At 38.0% G+C, this 16,220-nt stretch overlaps 1 protein-coding gene across 1 annotated transcript in view; it reads left to right on the top strand.

The window, feature by feature from the left end:
- Positions 1-16,220, top strand: part of LOC128650434 (probable carboxypeptidase X1) — a 306,253-nt gene that overhangs the window by 52,198 nt on the left and 237,835 nt on the right. Inside the window, exon 2 of the mRNA XM_053704376.1 lies at positions 9,935-10,036. Within this exon, the coding sequence (XP_053560351.1) occupies positions 9,935-10,036 (102 nt within the window). The remainder of the gene's footprint in view (positions 1-9,934; positions 10,037-16,220) is intronic.

Raw genomic sequence — 16,220 nt, 5'->3', positions numbered from 1 at the left:
ATAATATAGGGTTGTGGGATGATTAAGCGTCCATTTTTTATGGAATTCGGCTATCACATGTGGTTGAAGGCTCTTTTTGTGTTGTTGGCCACAGATAGGTGGAGATGCTTTCGGGTAGTTTTTAGATTTGGTGGTTTAGGATACATAACTGCCACAGGGGTATTGTATGGCTTACACACTAGTAGTATGGACATGGTGGGTGCAGGTTCCAATCTTGAGTCACCCATTTGGATTTCTGATTACTCGTTATGGGGTCACATTTTTCTTTTTCTTTTGTCACTGTGGTTATAATTTTTGCTGATCGTGTCTGCCCTTCTGTTTGGAGGGTACAGAGATGTTGTGTTTGTCTGATGGTGGTTGCTGTTCCCTTTATAAGTATTATTGCTTTATACGTTTTGTATTATATATTATGGCATGAAATGTGGCAGGGATTGTTTATTCATGTATATGTGTTTTTTCGATATGTTTTTGTTTAGTTTTCGATCATGGGTCAGCTCGAGCGACTGGAACACAGGTGTGTGGTCCCATACTTGGACATTGTAGATGCACTTTTCTATATTGGTGAGCGATTGTTCCTTTTTACTTTTTGCTGTTATTCCCACAACTCTATTGTGATGGCCAGGTAGGCGCCTTTGGACCCCTTATATTTTGCTATATATAGAACATAACGTGATCTCGATTGGGGGTTGGTGTTTATGCTTGGGTTGCTATGGCAACAAGGTAGTCTGATGGGCAGTGGTTTGCTATGGTGTTACGGCGATGATCTTGGTTTTTGTTTGAGAGCATTATTTTTGGTAAGATGATGAGGCGGTACGATCGTGGGCACTACAACTATTGACGGTATTTGGGCGATGTGATTTAGCTCGGTTACCACTGTACGTGGTTGTTGAGATTGGTTGCCAGGACAACCGCCGGAGCTTGTATGCGTCGCGGCGTGACGTTTGTGTATTATTGAGTTTGACAGATGGGGTAAGGTTGCGATATACGGAAATGTTTACTTGGGTCACCAAGGCAACCGTTCATATTGCTGCTGTGAGTGACGGCTTGACGTATTTATCTGCGTCTAGTTAGCTAATTAGAATGCTTGTTGTCTCCAGAATGATTGACCAATAATATGGAACAAGGCGTGTCTACCGATGACAAATCTGCCTGACCTATCAAATTACGGGGGTATGTCATTTCCCACCTATCAGGCACTTTGTTGTTTTTACTTTTATGAGATGTCCGATATAGAATTTTTATTAGTTTCAGTAGATCGGTCATGTTTTAGGGGCTATCAGACATATTTGTAGTTTGTTCACATAAGATCACGCATAAGTTTATATACATTTACATATTTAAAACCTTATTCACTATATCTTTCCCTAATTATAGGGACCTATGCTTGTTTTACACATGGCTCAACTTTTGCACACGTCACATTCTTATTGGCAGTTCACCCAGGGGAGTGTTGTATGGGTCTATAAAGTTTGTTTTTTTCACTTGTTGTTTGTCAGAGGAAGGCACGCTGTTGGTCCCGAAACGTCACAATAAATATTATTTGATGTAAATTGCTGTCTACAGTCCAGTGAGTGCTTTCTACTTTTGCTTTTATATATATATATATATATATATATATATATAAATATAAATATATATATATATATATATATGTGTGTGTGTGTTTCTGTAGGTGTGTGTATATGTATACCTGTAGGTGTGTATATATATATATATATATATATATATATATATATGTATGTATATCTGTACAGGTATGGTATGTATATCTGTAGGTGTGTATATATGTATGTATATATGTAGGTGAGTATATATGTATGTATATTTGTAGGTGTGTATATATGTATGTATATCTGTAGGTGTGTATATATGCAGATGAGTATATATGTATGTATATCTGTAGGTGTGTATATATGTATGTATATATATCTGTAGGTGCGTGTATATGTATGTATATCTGTAGGTGCATATATATGTATGTATATCTGTCGGTATGTATATATGTATGTATATCTGTAGGTGCGTATATATGTATGTATATCTGTCGGTATGTATATATGTAGGTATATCTGTAGGTGAGTATATATGTAGGTATATCTTTAGGTGCATATATATGTAGGTATATCTGTAGGTGTGTATATATGTATGTATATCTGTCGGTATGTATATATGTAGGTATATCTATAGGTGAGTATATATGTATGTATATCTGTAGGTGTGTATATATGTAGGTATATCTGTAGGTGAGTATATATGTAGGTATATATTTAGGTGCATATATATGTAGGTATATCTGTAGGTGTGTATATATGTATGTATATCTGTAGGTGTGTATATATGTAGATGAGTATATATGTATGTATATCTGTAGGTGTGTATATATGTATGTATATCTGTAGGTGCGTGTATTTGTATGTATATCTGTAGGTGCGTGTATATGTATGTATATCTGTAGGTGCATATATATGTATGTATATCTGTCGGTATGTATATATGTATGTATATCTGTAGGTGCATATATATGTATGTATATCTGTCGGTATGTATATATGTAGGTATATCTGTAGGTGAGTATATATGTAGGTATATCTTTAGGTGCATATATATGTAGGTATATCTGTAGGTGTGTATATATGTATGTATATCTGTAGGTATGTATATATGTAGGTATATCTATAGGTGAGTATATATGTATGTATATCTGTAGGTGTGTATATATGTAGGTATATCTTTAGGTGCATATATATGTAGGTATATCTGTAGGTGTGTATATATGTGTAGGTATATCTGTAGGTGAGTATATATGTAGGTATATCTTTAGGTGCATATATATGTAGGTATATCTGTAGGTGTGTATATATGTATGTATATCTGTAGGTATGTATATCTGTAGGTATGTATATATGTAGGTATATCTGTAGGTGTGTATATATGTGTAGGTATATCTGTAGGTGAGTATATATGTAGGTATATCTTTAGGTGCATATATATGTAGGTATATCTGTAGGTGTGTATATATGTATGTATATCTGTAGGTATGTATATATGTAGGTATATCTATAGGTGAGTATATATGTATGTATATCTGTAGGTGTGTATATATGTAGGTATATCTGTAGGTGAGTATATATGTAGGTATATATTTAGGTGCATATATATGTAGGTATATCTGTAGGTGTGTATATATGTATGTATATCTGTAGGTATGTATATATGTAGGTATATCTGTAGGTGAGTATATATGTATGTATATCTGTAGGTGTGTATATATGTATGTATATCTGTAGGTGTGTATATATGTAGGTATATCTGTAGGTGAGTATATATGTATGTATATCTGTAGGTGAGTATATATGTAGGTATATCTGTAGGTGTGTATATATGTATGTATATCTCTAGGTGTGTATATATGTAGGTATATCTGTAGGTATGTATATATGTATGTATATCTGTAGGTGTGTATATATGTAGGTTTATCTGTAGGTATGTATATGTGTAGGTATATCTGTAGGTGAGTATATATGTAGGTATATCTTTAGGTGCATATATATGTAGGTATATCTGTAGGTGTGTATATATGTATGTATATCTGTAGGTGAGTATATATGTAGGTATATCTTTAGGTGCATATATATGTAGGTATATCTGTAGGTATGTATATATGTATGTATATCTGTAGGTGAGTATATATGTAGGTATATCATTAGGTGCATATATATGTAGGTATATCTGTAGGTGAGTATATATGTAGGTATATCATTAGGTGCATATATATGTAGGTATATCTGTAGGCGTGTATATATGTATGTATATCTGTAGGTGAGTATATATGTAGGTATATCATTAGGTGCATATATATGTAGGTATATCTGTAGGTATATATATATATGTATGTATATCTGTAGGTCAGTATATATGTATGAATGTTTATATGTGTTTGTTTATCTAAATGTCTAAAGACCAAGTAGTCACTTTCCTATGCAGAGTAAATGTGATACAGGATTAATAGTGCTGCTGAGAGTTTAAATAGAGAGCTCAGGATTCTGATCAATAAAGTTTAGTTTATTAAAGGGACATACAAAGCTGCAAAGACAATGCTCTAATGTGTGTGTTTTTTATTGAGCTATGGTTTGCATATAACTATGTACTTAACCCCTGAAAAGCTGAAGTCCACTCCAGAGCTAAACACATCTGTTGAGCCAATAAAAAGAGGTATATGTGTGCAACCAATCACCAGCTGCTCCCAGTAGTGTATGCTCTTCAACAAAGGGTACCAAGAGAATAATGTAAAATTGATAACAGAAATAAATTCAAAAGTCTGTTAAAATTGCATCCTTTGAGCCATTAACATTTTTTTTTTTTTTTGAAAAATATTTTTTTATTGAGGTTAAAGTCATAGGTAACAAACAATGTTCCACCCACACAGGGTAAATACAAAATATAAAGCAGTATCAATACTTAGTACATAAGATGAGAACGGTGCAAATCAAGTATTCATGTTAAATAATACCAAAAAGGTAGTGAAAACTATCAAACTAACCTGTGCAGGGGTAGGAATGACCTCTTTTAGTTTATCCTACATAAACCAGCCACCACCATATATAACAAGGCAAGATAAAAAAGTAAGCACACGTGTTCAGGAATCCTAATGACAAGATAGATATTGCGTAGAATAGTTTAAGATTATGGAAAGTTAGACATCTCCAAATTGAAAAACCTGGTGAATGCAATCATACGAGTAGGGTACTTATAAGTATACATGGGTAGTAGTCTGGCTTGAGGGAGGGGGAAGTCAGTGGGCCAGAGCCACTTTAAGTAGAGTAGAAGGGATGGGGGGGGGGCGGAGCCAATTAATATGACAAATTGGTGAATGTATTAAGACCTCAGAGCTTTAAGATAGACTACGACATAGACCTTTCCTCTATGTATAACGTGACCAAATTTAAGCTAGGGCATGCAGGAGTAAGGGTAGTTTCCCGAGTAGGATATAGACAGGGGGAGATAACTAGGCATATGAAAGAACTAGAGAAAAAGCGGACACCCACATAGCTATACATTTCTAATACAGTGTACGCTGTCAGCTATTGCATATATATCTCAACTAAAATCCCTAGTTTATCTGACATGCCGAGCCGTGTCTTCCCAGTTAACACGGCCCAACAGTATCTATCAGACCATGTATTGAGAATATAACAGCAAATAGGCGCTGTATATGCTTGCGTACAAGTGAGCTCAGATGTAATTGCTATAGTGTTGATCCCGTAATATTAGAGCCAAAATGATTCCAGCTAAGTCATATAATATATTAAGAGCAGGTATTTCAAATTACTCCAGTATTAAAGAAGTTCGGGAGACAAACTGTTGCTGCATCTAAAAATAGAAAGAATTCTGTGCCGTACACATACACCAGTACAACATTGCAAATATGAAGATCAAAATAGCCTGGTACATGATATACGCCACAAAACTATATAAGTCATAAGTCACAATGAAGTCTATATTCAAGAGGACTGTATAAAATAGATGAGCAGATAGATAAGTCGTATGTGTTAGCTGCATAAATTATAAGGCAGAGAGAATCATTACAGGACATGTTATCAGTGCTGCAGTGTGATTACTAAGAGAAGTTAGAGACATACATATCGCTATCAATGAATATAAGCGCATTGTACCTTCAACTAAGAGATGTTCAAATGACAGAGCATACACAGTAGTTAGCAAGTAGAAAAATATAGAAACTCCCCTGTATTGTAAAGTAACATTAACATAATCAATAAACACTATGAGTTTTTGGGCTAGGTTAAATGGCCTCTGCGACACATGTCCTCCCGGCTTAAAACATGAAGCTCTAAGTCCTATATTCTCAAGCCTGTAGGCCATCATCAAGGTAGAGGGTATTTTCATATCAAAAGCATGGTTCTAACATTAGATCAGAATGTGAGAGTAGCGTAGATTGTCTAATGCTTGTAAGTAAAATCTTACTGAAGGCTCCTTGTGAATTTAGCCGACTCCTGCTCTGTCAGCCATGGTAGCATATTGATAATCTGATCTCCGCCATTTCTGCACATAGAACAAGTCCCTGGCTGATGAGATGCTGCAGAGTCCCAGACGCTTCATCTTGAGGTAAGTAGGTGGCTGACCAAGAAGGTGTAATAGCGTGAGCGGCTCTTTCATTACTATTTCAACAGTACCGGACGAAGCTGGAGTGGAGTATATGTGTCCTGGGGCACCAATATTCTGCGATTGTCGAGGTGCACTACTAGGTGAGGTCAGTAACCCTCCAGGTCTCTCTGTGCAGTTGATGATATTCTCCTTTGAGGGAGCTAGAAGCGGCCCCACAACAAATGAGTCCGGGATGTCCCATGCACTTGCGGCAGAAAGTGTCATCTCCGGGTGCGCTGATATCACTGTAGTCGTGGGGTTTGCTAATGGAGCTCGCTGGTCTATCCTTTCATCAGCATATGGGATTGGTGAGGACCTAAGATCTCTGAACAGGTTCGTCAGAGCAGAGAAGTTGTCCTCCATGCGACGTCCGAAAATTTCCAGCTGGGTTAGTAGGGCTGCGCTGCAATCCGTCATGATAATAGCAGTGTATAAACCTATAGGTCAGACACGTATTATTGCTCTGCGATGCTCCCTTAGCAGATGGTATAGGAGAGAGTATCTAACGCTCATAGATGAATGCCGCCATAGGCCTCGGCGATATGATTTGTGGTTCAGAGTCTCAGTTTCCTTCAAATAGAGAAATTTGCGTTATTTTTGGGGTGCTTCATGAGCTGATGTGTATAGCCGTCATGAGGTATTAAAGATTAGCGGGCACACATTACTTAAAGTCTGTAGTTTAGTCAAGATTATGCCGGAGCTTCTGTTACATGCTTCTGATCGCCATCTTGGCTTGGCTCCGCCCCACATTAACATTTATTTTGACTAGCATGTCCCTTTAAATGCAATACAAGTACAGACTAACAGCCACTCCTTATAATGTAATTTCACTCTCAGGGCTGATGGGTCAGAGAACGAGTCAGTAAGAAAGAGTGAAGATTTTTGATGTGTTCTAGCATTTTCCTGTTTCTATATAATGAGTATGATAATCAGCACTTGAGTATTAATATGTGAATATTTGAATGATGAATACAAAATGATGAAGTGAAAGGGAAGATGAACACAATGGGGGGTAGTTATCAACGTGTCAGCTTTCCTGCCTTCGCCGGCCCAATACGCCCGCCTAAGCTCGCCTCACATCGCCGCCGCGGACCTGAAAAAATTCGCCTAAGTTATCAAATAAAGCTGTCAAAAAGCCGCGGGGCGATGAGCAGCGGACTGTGAGAGTTATCACACATCTGATCTCGCTGCTCTTTGGCTGTTTGACAGCTTTCTTGCTAGCCTGTCACTAAGCACTCACACTAAACTACACTGTTCTACCCCCTATACCGGCGCCCCCGGAGCCCCCCGCAACTAAATAAAGTTACTAACCCCTAAACTGCTGCTCCTAGACCCTGCTGCAAGTCTTATAAATGTATTAACCCCTAAACCGCCGCTCCCGTACACCGCTGCCACCTACATTATACCTAGTAACCCCTATCCTGCCCCCTCTATACCGTCGCCCTCTATAATAAAGTTATTAACCCCTATCCTGCTGATCCCGCACCTTGCCGCAAATAAATAAATAGTTTAACCCCTAAACCGCCGCTCCCTGACCCCGCCGCAACCTATATTAAATGTATTAACCCCTATCCTGCCCCCCCTACACCGTCGCCACCTATAATACATTTATTAACCCCTATCCTGCCCCCCACTACACCACCGCCACTGTAATAAAATTATTAACCCCTAAACCTAAGTCTAACACTAACCCTAACACCCCCTAACTTAAATATTAATTAAATAAATCTAAATAATATATACTTTAATAAATTATTCCTATTTAAAACTAAATACTTACCTGTAAAATAAATATAAATCCTAAGATAGCTACAATGTAATTATTAATTATATTGTAGCTATCTTAGGGTTTATTTTACAGGTAAGTATTTAGTTTTAAATAGGAATAATTTATTAAAGTATAGTGCAGTGTTAGGTGTAATTGTAACTTAGGTTAGTTTTTAGTTTACAGGTACATTTCTCTTTATTTTAGCTAGGTAAGCTATTAAATAGTTAATAACTATTTAATAGCTATTGTACCTAGTTAAAATAAATTGAAAGTTACCTGTAAAATAAAAATAAATCCTAAGATAGCTACAATATAATTATTATTTATATTGTAGCTATATTAGGGTTTATTTTAAAGGTAAGTATTTAGTTTTAAATAGGATTAATTTAGTTCATAATAGAAATATTATTTAGCTTTATTTAATTAATATTTAAGTTAGGGGGTGTTAGGGTTAGTGTTAGACTTAGGTTTAGGGGTTAATAATTTTATTACAGTGGCGGCGGTGTAGTGGGGGGCAGGATAGGGGTTAATAAATGTATTATAGGTAGCGACGGTGTAGGGGGGGCAGATTAGGGGTTAATAAATTTAATATAGGTTGCGGCAGGGTCAGGGAGCGGCGGTTTAGGGGTTAAACTATTTATTTATTTGCGGCGAGGTGCGGGATCGGCAGGATAGGGGTTAATATATTTATTATAGAGGGCGGCGGTATAGGGGGGGCAGGATAAGGGGTTACTATGGGTTAATACATTTATAAGAGTTGCGGCGGGGTCAGGGAGCGGCGGTTTAGGGGTTAATATGTATAGAGTAGCTTGCGGTGGGCTCCGGGAGCGGCGGTTTAGGGGTTAATACATTTATTATAGTTGCGGCGGGGTCAGGGAGCGGCGGTTTAGGGGTTAATATGTATAGAGTAGCTTGCGGTGTGCTCCGGGAGCGACGGTTTAGGGGGTAATAACTTTATTTAGTTGCGGCGGTGTAGGGGGACAGATTAGTGGTGTTTAGACTCGGGGTACATGTTAGGATGTTAGGTGTAGACAGCTCCCATAGGAATGAATGGGATGTCTGGCAGCAGCGAACTTGTACTTTCGCTATGGTCAGACTCCCATTGATTCCTATGGGATCCGCAGCCTCCAGGGTGGCAGTTTGAAAACCAGGTACGCTGGGCCGTAAAAGTGCCGAGCGTACCTGCTAGTTTTTTGATAACTAGCAAAAGTAGTCAGATTGTGCCGCACTTGTGTGCGGAACATCTGTAGTGATGTAAGAATCGATCTGTGTCGGACTGAGTCCGGCGGATCGAAGTTTACGTCACAAAATTCTACTTTTGCCGGTCTCTAGCCTTTGATAACTAAGGCGAATCAGCCTCGCCACAAATACGCTGTGGAATTCCAGCGTATTTGAGGTTGACGGCTTGATAACTACCCCCCAATATCTGATCAGCATCTGATCTTTTTATACATTATAATATCTTGTGAACGTTTTACATTTGTTTACTATGGAAGTGATGATAAGATTAATTATTATTAATAAAGGTACCAATAGATACGTGCATGCCTTTCAGGTAGTGATCCACTTGAGTGGGCTGTGATAGATAGAGCCCAGGAGGGAATACATAGGGGCCTATTTATCATATGTCTGTCTGACCTGATCTGACAGTGCGGATCAGGTCCGTCAGACATTGCTGAATGCGGAGAGCAATACGCTCTCCGTATTCAGCATTGCCCCCTGCAAACTGTCAATCAACCCGATTGACACCCCCTGCTCCATCACTTGTGTTTCTGGCGAGTCTGAAGATTACATTTGGAGTAAGTTATTTTTATTTAATGTGTAGTGTAATGTGTGGATGGCTATATGTGTGTCGCATGTGCATGCCCACTTATGTACATGCTGAATATGAGCACACAATTAACGTGGTGCATGTAAGCGCACTCCATGTGTTCTGATGCATGAACATCTCTGAGGTCCAACAGCTGGTGAAATCAACCTGTACCTGGTTTTGCATTTTTCTAGCCAAGGTGGTCTCGAAAAAAAAGGTTAAGATAGTAAAGATGGTGAAAGTGCTGAAGAAGCTGAAGGAAGAGACCAATACATCCGAAGGAGTTGGAGAAGAACGTACGTACTGATGGTGCATGCATCACTGTGGTCTTTTTATGGTTTCTAGGGTTACAGAAGATTCCACATCACATCTGAAGCGGGGGGGGGGGGGCATGTTACACCAGGCTCCTTAACTATTGGGGATCAAAATCATAAAAACAACTGTGTGGAATCTAGATAAGAAAAGATGGTGTGATTTGCTTGTCTACTAAAGTTTATTTTTTATCCCCTGGATCCCTCTCCATAATTTGGCAGTACATATGGCATCCCTGACAAGACTACATCTCAAGGCTGTGGGGTTGTACTGGTGGTGATTGGGGGGTCATCATTTTCTTATTCTGACATTTCTTCCACTCCTCACATCTAGCTTTTAGTCAATTCCTGCCATTTTTACCTTAAAAGCACCTCCAATATTCCCCACTTCCTCAAACAAGACACAACTAAGCTTTTAATCCACTATCTCATCATTTCTCAATTTGACTTTTGCAACTCCTTCCTCTCTGGTCTCCCTAGCTGCTGTCTATCTCCTTTACAATTCATAATGATTGTCTCTGCCTATCTGATCTTCTTTACACATTGTTCCTCATCTGCTGCACCTCTCTGCCAATACATTTACTGGCTTCCTCTAACCTCTAGAATTAAACACAAAATCTTGACATCCAAGGACCTCAATAACACTGCTCTACCCTATATCTCAGTCCTTGTCTCCAGATACTCCTGTCTCCTTCACTCTGCTCATTAGGTCCTTCTCTCCTACTTTCTTGTTACCTCCTGAAATTCCCATCTACAGGACTTCTCCAGACTGGCCCCTATTTTGTGGAACTCTCTGCCTCCCTAAAACTCTAAAACTCTACTGTTCAGGGAAACATACAATATACACTAATATTTTCTTACCTTAGTTCCTATCCTCCTTTGTTATCCCCTCAAACCCCATAGCATGTAAACCTACAAGCCCAACTGTTTTGTAGATCACTTTCATGAGAGCAGATTTACAACAGTGCAACTCTTGGCAGGACCCTCTATCTATTTGTCTCCTATAAATGCTACTTTGCATATTAGACCGATGTTTATAGTGCTGTGGAATCTGTTGGCGCTTTACAAATAACTGGTAATAATAATTCTGTAATTCTCATTTAAATTCCTCTTTTATAGTGCCACATCAAGACCACTGACTAGCCAACATTACTTCTCACACCTGTGAGAATTGAGGGTTCTGCTATAATGATTGGTGGTGGCAAAGGCCAGTGAATGCATAAGGGGTGAACAAACATAAAGGAAAGAAAAATAACCCAATAGTGTAATACTGTAGGTAAAATAGAAGGAAGGACCCTCCTTGTGCATTATTGTGATTCTAATGGAAATGTAAGCCCATCATTTAACCATCAGAGTTTGTCTGCTTCATTGTTTTTCCAGAGAACCATGTTAGACTTGTAGAGAATGAATACCTAGGGGCCAATTTATCATAGTGCGAGCGGACACGATACGATGTAGTGTATCATGTCCACCGTACATCGATAAATGCTGACAGCATAAGCTGTTGGCATTTATCATTGCACAAGCAAATCTTGTAAACTGCTGGTGCAATTCCGCCCCCTGCAGATTCGATCGGGTTGATGTCTGTCTGCTGCCTCAGTGAAGGTGGACCAGTTATGGAGCAGCGGTCTTCATAACTGCTGTTTCCGGCGAGCCTGAATAATTCGTCCCCCTAGAGTAGTTTTGTGTATCTACAAAAACTTCTGGGCACTACAGTGCCAGGGTGACTTATAACCATGATATCGCTTTTCCTTCTATTCTGGGCAGTTCTCTTATTTCAACCGCTTGCAGGTTGGTGAAGCTCTGCATTGTCACTCAGGGCACCGCCATCATGGAGCTTAGTTATTCACACACATTGTCACATGCACTTTGTATTAGCACATACAACCCAAAGCAGGAGGTTCACATTTTTGCTGTTTTTATACACAGATTAAAAGTTAGATAATATATATAAAAAGTTTTTATATTCAGATTTAAAGTCACATAGTGTGAATACAAAGGCCACATGAATATCATACCATGTATTAAAAAGGCCACATGAATATAGAGCAATACAGCCACTGTAAAGATGGGAAGTTTCTACGCTTTCACAAGGTACAATAATACCTAGGCTCCAAGATGGCAGCACCTTATTATGAAATAGTGACACCAGTTAATGGCATTGAAGAGAGTAGCTTTGAAGAGCACTGCAAACAGACAGCTAGATTACGAGTTTTGCGTTATGAGTGAAAAAGCTTCATAACGTTGCTTTTTCACTACCGCTGCTATTACGAGTCTTGTAGGTATAGCTATACCACTCACTTTTTTGGCCGTCACGCAACGTAACTACCGCACCTTTCAAAAAGCGGTATTACGAGTTTGCCTGTCTGGCCAAAAAGTGAGCGGTACAGCTTATAACTACAAGATCTGTACCACCACCTGAAAGTCAGTAGTTATGAGTTTTACGTTACAAAGCTGTAGCATAAAACTCATAACTAAAGTGTTACAAAGTACACTAACACCCATAAACTACCTATTAACCATTAAACCGAAGCCCTCTCGCATCGCAAACACTAAAATAAAATTATTAACCCCTAATCTGCCACTCCGGACATCGCCGGCACTATAATAAACATATTAACCCCTAAACCGCCGCACTCCCGCATCGCAAACACTAGTTAAATATTATTAACCCCTAATCTGTTGCCCCCAATGTCGTTGCCACTATACTAAAGTTATTAACCCCTAAACCTAACCCTATGTCTAACCCTAACGTAACCCTAACCGTAACACCCACTAACTTTAGCATAATAAAATAATACCTAAATTATTCCTATTTAAAACTAAATAAATACTTACCTGCAAAATAAAACCTAAGCTAGCTACAATATAACTAATAGTGATATTGTAGCTAGCTTATGTTTTATTTTTATTTCACAGGTAAGTTTGTATTTATTTTAACTAGGTAGACTAGTTAGTAAATTGTTATTAACTATTTACTAACTACCTAGCTAAAATAAATACAAATTTGCCTGTGAAATAAAACCTAACCTGTCTTACAGTTAAACCTAACATTACACTAAATTAAATTACATTAATGAAATACAATTAACTAAATTACAAAAAAAACACACACACTAAGTTACACAAAATAAAAAAGAAATGATCAAATATTTAAACTAACATCTAATATTTTAACTTACATCTAATCTAATAGCCCTATCAAAATAAAAAAGCCCCCCAAAATAATAAAACCCCTAGCCTAAACTAAACTGCCAATAGCCCTTAAAAGGGTCTTTTGCGGGGCATTGTCCCAAAGAAATCAACTCTTTTACCTGTAAAAAAAAATACAAACACCCCCAACAGTAAAACCCACCACCCACACAACTAACCCCCAAATAAAATCCTATCTAAGTAAACCTAAGCTCCCCATTGCCCTGAAAAGGGCATTTGGATGGGCATTGCTCTTAAAAGGGCATTCAGCTCTTTTATATGCCCAAACCCTAATCTAAAAATAAAACCCACCCAATAAACCCATAATAAAACCTAACACTAACACCCGAAGATCCACTTACAGTTTTTGAAGTGGATCTTCGGGGGTTAGTGTTAGGTTTTATTAAGGGTTTATTAAGTGGGTTTAATTTTTAGTTTAGGGTTTGGGCATGTGAAAGAGCTGAATGCCCTTTGAAGGGCAATGCTCATCCAAATGCCCTTTTCAGGGCAATGGGGAGCTTAGGTTTATTTAGATAGGATTTTATTTGGGGGGTTGGTTGTGTGGGTGGTGGGTTTTACTGTTGGGGGTGTTTATATTTTTTTTTTACAGGTAAAAGATCTGATTTCTTTGGGGCAATGCCCCGCAAAAGTCCCTTTTAAGGGCTATTGGCAGTTTAGTTTAGGCTAGGGGTTTTAATTTTTTTGGGGGGCTTTTTTATTTTGATAGGGCTATTAGATTAGGTGTAATTAGTTTAAATATTTGATAATTTCTTTTTTATTTTGTGTAACTTGGTGGGGTGTTTTTTTTTGTAATTTAGTTAATTGTATTTGATTAATGTAATTTATTTAACTTTAGTGTAATGTTACGTTTAACTGTAAGACAGGTTAGGTTTTATTATACAGGTAAATTTGTATTTATTTTAACTAGGTAGCTAGTAAATAGTTAATAACTATTAAATAACTAGTCTACCTAGTTAAAATAAATACAAACTTAGCTGTGAAATAAAAATGAAACCATACGGCTAGATTACGAGTTTTGTGTTATGAGGGGTGCGGTACTAACTTGCACATTATTGTCACCGCTCACTTACCTACAGCGCTGGTATTACAGGTTTTTACAAACCCGGCGTTAAAAGGCAAGAAGTGAGCGTAGAGCAAAATTGTGCTCCATACCGCACTCCAATACCAGCGCTGCTTAAGTCAGCGGTGAGCTGGTTGTACATGCTCGTGCATAATTTCCCCATAGACATCAATGGGGAGAGCCGGCTGAGAAAAAGTCTAACACCTGCAATAAAGCAGCGTAAAGCTCAGTAACACAGCCCCATTGATTCCTATGGGGAAACAAAATTTATGTTTACACCTAACACCCTAACATGAACCCCGAGTCTAAACACCCCTAACCTTACACTTATTAACCCCTAATCTGCCACCCCCGACATCGCCGCCATTATAATAAACATATTTACCCCTAAACCGCCGCACTCCCGCCTCGCAAACACTAGTTAAATATTATTAACCCCTAATCTGCCACCCCTAACATCGCCGCCACCAACCTAAATTTATTAACCCCTTATCTGCCGCTCCCAACATCGCCGCCACTATACTAAATTTATGAACCCCTTAGTCTAACCCTAACCCTAACACCCCCTAACTTAAATATAATTAAAATAAATCTAAAGAAAACCTACTATTAATAACTAAATAATTCCTATTTAAAACTAAATACTTACCGATGAAATAAACCCTAAGCTAGCTACAATATAACTAATAGTTACATTGTATCTATCTTAGGTTTTATTTTTATTTTACAGGCAAGTTTGTATTTATTTTAACTAGGTAGAATAGTTACTAAATAGTTATTAACTATTTACTAACTACCTAGCTAAAATAAATACAAATTTACCTGTAAAATAAAACCTAACCTAAGTTACACTAACACCTAACCTAACCCTACAATTAAATAAATTCCCTAAATTAAATACAATTAAATTTAATACAATTTCCTAAATTACAAAAAAAAGCACTAAATTACAGAAAATAAAAAGCAAATTACAAGATATTTAAACTAATTACACCTAATCTAATAGCCCTATCAAAATAATAAAAGCCCTCCAAAATAAAAAAAACCCCTAGCCTAAACTAATCTACCAATAGCCTTTAAAAGGGCCTTTTGCGGGGCATTGCCCCAAAGAAATCAGCTCTTTTATAAAAAAAAAATACAAACAATCCCCCAACAGTAAAACCCACCACCCACACAACCAACCCCCCAAATAAAACCCTAACTAAAAAAACCTAAGCTCCCCGTTGCCCTGAAAAGGGCATTTGGATGGTCATTGCCCTTAAAAGGTCATTTAGCTCTATTGCTTCCCAAAGCCCTAACCTAAAAATAAAACCCACCCAATAAACCCTTAATAAAACCTAACACTAACCCCTGAAGATCCACTTACAGTTTTGAAGATCCAACATCCATCCTCAACAAAGCCGGGTGAAGTCCTCAACGAAGCCGGGAGAAGTCTTCATCCATGCCGTGAGAAGCGGTCCTCCATACGGGCCGAAGTCTTCATCCAGACGGCATCTTCTATCTTCATCCATCCAGCGCGGAGTGGCTCCATCTTCAAGACATCAGGCGCGGAGCATCCTCTTCAATTGACGTCTTCTTCCAGAATGAATATCTCTTTAAGTGACGTCATCTAAGATGGCATCCATTAGCCAATCGGAATTAAGGTTGAACTTCAATCCTATTGCTGGCATTCTATTGGCTGATTGGAACAGTATGGGCCGCCTATTGTACCCTCTTGTCTTGGCATTCAGTGTCCTCTATAGCTTGGGTATTGTTTCCCAAAAGTAATGAATGCAGCTGTGGACTCATTCCATGTAAGATGAAAAACATAAATTATGCTTACCTGATAATTTCCTTTTCTTCTGATGGAAAGAGTCCACAGCTCCCTACCCATAATTTTTTTTTATTTATTTTTTT

The sequence above is a fragment of the Bombina bombina genome, chromosome 2 (genome assembly GCF_027579735.1).
Source record: "Bombina bombina isolate aBomBom1 chromosome 2, aBomBom1.pri, whole genome shotgun sequence".
In the NCBI taxonomy this organism is placed as follows: domain Eukaryota; kingdom Metazoa; phylum Chordata; class Amphibia; order Anura; family Bombinatoridae; genus Bombina; species Bombina bombina.
The sequence above is the reverse complement of the archived record's forward strand: the minus strand, read 5'-3'. Positions and strand labels throughout refer to the sequence as shown.